Raw genomic sequence first — 4,428 nt, 5'->3', positions numbered from 1 at the left:
GGGTAAAAATTGCATTACATTTTTTTTTTTTACTAGTGGTTCCAGTATGCATAATTTCAGAGCAATGCTGGATGTTCTCTTAATTTTCTAACATGGCTAAAGAAGGATTTGCAATGCTGAAAATGACAAGATGTCATGAGCTGTAAAAGTGGTGGGCGTAGGCCCATCCACAAAGGAGATTAAACAAGAGCATTGTTTACAACAATTTTCTGATGTTATGCTTGATAGGAGGGTCTTTTGATCTGCTGTATTCTTTTAATTTTTTTTTCTGTTATTACGAGTTTATTTACATTGGTGGACCACCAGGCTGGTTTGGTTTTAAATTTCCCATTATATTTAGCGCTGGATGGGGCTACCAGTTCTATACATTTATCAAAGTGGGCATAGAACTCCACTGTGAAGCTACTTGCTGTGGCAACAGCTGGGGTGATGTTGCTATAAGTGAGGGCGGCCACGGTGGTGCAGTGGTTAGCATTGCCACCTCACAGCAAGAGGTTCTCCGGTTCGATCCTCGGCTGGGGTGCCTTCTGTGCGGAGTCTGCATGTCCTCCCTGTGGTCGCGTGGGTTTCCTCCGGGTGCTCCGGTTTCCTCCCACATCCCAAAGACATGCTGTAGGTGGATTGGACACTCTAAATTGGCCCTGGGTGTGCGTGTGAGTGTGCCTTCTGTGGAAGGTTGGGCGCCGGGCTGGCAACTCGACACTGTAAAACTCCACTGCCATTCAATGTGCGGACAAAGTGATCCGCTGTGGCGACCCCTAACCGGGAAAAGCCGAAAGAAGAAGAAGAAGATCCTAGAACTTGATATCACTATGGTTTAAATCCTTGAATTCTGATTATACAAAAACACACATGCACAAAACACACAACTGCATTACCATTTGTCAAGAATAAATCACACCCATTCCATTGAAAAAATACACTGACTGAGTAGTACACTGAACAGACAAAAGTGATTCTGCAGTGTAGTCCAGCAAAAGCAATCCCAGTCCTTATTCACCACATTTTGTAGAAGTATATATACATATATATCTAGACACACACCCACCCCCAGCCACTAAGCTTCATGACTACACAACAGTGGGAAAAAAAATAACTTCCTTAATCTTACTGTCCATTTATCTTAATGCAGTTAAATAGCAGCGATCATCGATGAAACAGGGATCAAACAAGTCAAAGATCCCCATTTCCACAATTTAAATACTTGACAACTGCAATGGAATACACACGCACGTGTACGTGTACGCGTGTGTGTGTGTGTGTGTGTGTGTGTGTGTGTGTGTGTGTGTGTGTGTGTGTGTGTGTGTGTATATATATATATATATATATATATATATATATATATATATATATATATATATATATATATACACATATACACACACATACATGTGCATGTATGTGTGTGCATTATAAGCCTTGTTTATATATATCTTTATATATATATATATATATATATATATATATATATATATATATATATATATATATCTATATCTATATATATATATATATATATATATATATATATATATATCTATATCTATATATATCTATATCTATATATATCTATATCTATATATATATCTATATATCTATATCTATATATCTATATCTATATATCTATATCTATATCTATATCTATATATATATATATATATATATATATAGAGAGAGAGAGAGTCACTTGCACAGATCAACACATTTTAAAGCAAAAAATATTTCTCAACTCGCCACCTCAACATCCTAATGCATCACAAAACATTGAAACACTCTTTATAGAATAAATACAATTCCACTTTTAATCTTTTTTATCATTCTCTCCTGTCAAAAGCCTAGTCTACCAACAATAACACACAAAAATGTACTCTGCCTCTCTGTCAGTTTAAGCAAGGGACAGTCAGACTTCACATAAGTGAAGACATCCATTCTGGCAGAAGCAGTTCAGTGCAACAAGTAATTACATTTAGTATGAACATTGCCAGCCACTCAGCAATAAACACTCCTTCTGCTGCCACCTTCAGGCTAGAGTGCACTGTAGTCAATAGGTCTATATACAAAAGCAGTAAGCCCTTTTAAATTAGAGCTTGATAATGAGTCAGAGTCATATATGGAGAAGTGATGACCTGCAAAGAAAGTGGAAGGAAATACTGCAGTTATTTTATGCATGTATTTCTTAAGTGACGGGTTAGGTGGAACGATTCAATGAACACTTCAGCCACAACTTCAGCAAGTCACAAAGAAAAAGGACTCAGAAATCAACCAGAAGAATACCAAGTGCAGACAGCAAGAAACACCAAATCATTTATGACATTGTTTGGTCTCTGATATGCCGACTACACAGTGAAAACATTTTTTTGCTTTATTCTGTTGCAATTGTGAGTAAAAATAAGCTTACAAAAGCCAAGTATGTGAATACATTGTACAATGAATACAGTCATCTTGAAGGAAAAATGAAAACACACTGATAACTGGCCTATTGTTGCAATCCATTTTATAACCATTTTCCAGCTGCAGTTTTTGTTCTAACGTTATGGTCCCAGTCACAATTTTGTCTTCATCCATGTCCTATTCAGGGTAGCATGGAAACTAAATTGCATCTAGGTAGGTCATGACTCCAAGGCATGGGACCAATAATGGATGGGAGCCCCCAGTCCCCTTTAAGACATACATGCATACACATACCTACAGACAAGTATGAGGATCATACGTTTGACTTATTTACAGGTCCTTGAGACTGGAAGGGAACTACTACCCCTGATGAAAACCCACACAGACACATGAAGGAGATGCATGCTCCACAGAAAAAGCATCCCACTGGTGAATGGAGCCAAAAAATCAGGCAAAATGAAGCAGTAATGCAAACTGCTACACCACCCATCTTCATTGTGAAATCATGCCACAAGACACCTCAGTTAAACTAACTACTTAATTACAAAAGTAAATGCACACCAAGTGTTAGACATTTAGACAGCCCAAGTCATGTGTCACAAAATATGGATACACAGCTTCTACATCTCCTTGATGCTATGAAACTTCCCAGTAAGAAACGTTTCTTGTTTAGTCCAGAATCTTGTTGCATATTTTCTCCATCAGAGAAGCCGGTTCTTGTACATATCAGTGTTACACTACTTTCAAAGGATCACAGTCTGCCTGTGACACAAGCACTTTAATTTGCTTGTTAAACCTCTCAGTAAGTGATTCTTTTAACACTTCCAGAAATCCCCGCTCTGTGTTACTGTGGTCACATAGAATGATGCTTATTCCTTGTGCATTGGCATCTAGTATATCATGGTGGGACATTTCTCCTGTAAGAAGCACAAATGGTTACATAAGTTACTGACCCAATCTGGTTTAAAATGGTGAAATTAGCAATAAGAATGAAGCTTAATCAACATCCAAAACAGAATAGATCCCATTCTCCATATTATTCTGGTTAAGAAAATAGGGTATTTTATGAAGACCTTTACAACACACACACCTAACAAGAAGAGGCCAATGCTTATTGATAAACAGAAGTTACACCACATACAAGGAACACTCAGAAGATAAACGTTCCCATGATGACAGATATAACCCACATATAACAGTTTTTTTCCATCATTCACCATATGCCTCACTTTCCAGTTTTTGCCACATGAAAACAGTGGAACAGAATAACTCCCGGAAAGATGACTTCATATTTTGAAGAGATTCTGAAAAGAATCTGGTAAAAAAAAAAAAAAGTTTGTGTGCTTTTTAAACTCTTTCTTACCACTTCCAATAACAAGTGATGTCTACATTTTATTACCTTTATGTAAAACTTCCAATAGCAAGTGATGCCTATATTTTGTTTCTCACACACACACACACACACACACACACACACACACACACACACACACACACACACACACACACACACACACAAACTTCCCATGAGGCTGGGCCTACGCTCATCACTAGAACTCATGACACATTCTCATTTTCAACCTGTGCCTATGATGAGAGAATTCCACCATGACAGGCACATTAAGTATTTGTACTGCTTAGGAGTTTCTCACAATAAATCAGCATTATAAAATTTTAATGTTTAATAATATGATCACACAGACAAATTAAGGCCTTACAATGTTGCTTTACCTCAGAAAGGCATTCTGCCTTTCAGAAGGCAAAGTTTTCCAAAAACATTTGCTTATTCTATTAAAGTCTGTTTACTATAAAACGTCTCCAAGCTACTCTAAGGAATAAACTAGGATCCTTCACCCAATCATTCAGTTATGAAGAGACCCCTTCCTCTTCTTTAGGATGCTTTTGCTCTAAATTGGTGTTAAAAGCTATGGGTGGCCTATCAAAGGATTTGTTCAACTTCGGTTGAATTTTGACTTTGGAACCCAACCGCCTCTACCTACAGAGCTTGTCAGGCTCCAAAAGAATTAGATAGTCCTG

The 4,428-nt window shown here is 37.4% G+C and overlaps 1 protein-coding gene across 2 annotated transcripts in view; it reads right to left on the bottom strand.

Moving 5' to 3' along the window:
• Positions 1-2,348: 2,348 nt before the first annotated feature.
• Positions 2,349-4,428, bottom strand: part of NIF3L1 (NGG1 interacting factor 3 like 1) — a 246,368-nt gene continuing 244,288 nt past the window's right edge. For both annotated transcript variants that reach the window (XM_044076644.1, XM_044076645.1), the window contains exon 6: positions 2,349-3,308. In XM_044076644.1, the coding sequence (XP_043932579.1) occupies positions 3,124-3,308 (185 nt within the window). In that variant the 3' untranslated portion in view covers positions 2,349-3,123. The remainder of the gene's footprint in view (positions 3,309-4,428) is intronic.

Source organism: Protopterus annectens, chromosome 7.part0 (assembly GCF_019279795.1).
Source record: "Protopterus annectens isolate FY-2018-M chromosome 7.part0, PAN1.0, whole genome shotgun sequence".
Taxonomy (NCBI): domain Eukaryota; kingdom Metazoa; phylum Chordata; order Ceratodontiformes; family Protopteridae; genus Protopterus; species Protopterus annectens.
Note: the sequence above shows the minus strand (reverse complement) of the source record. Positions and strands in the feature narration are given on the sequence as shown.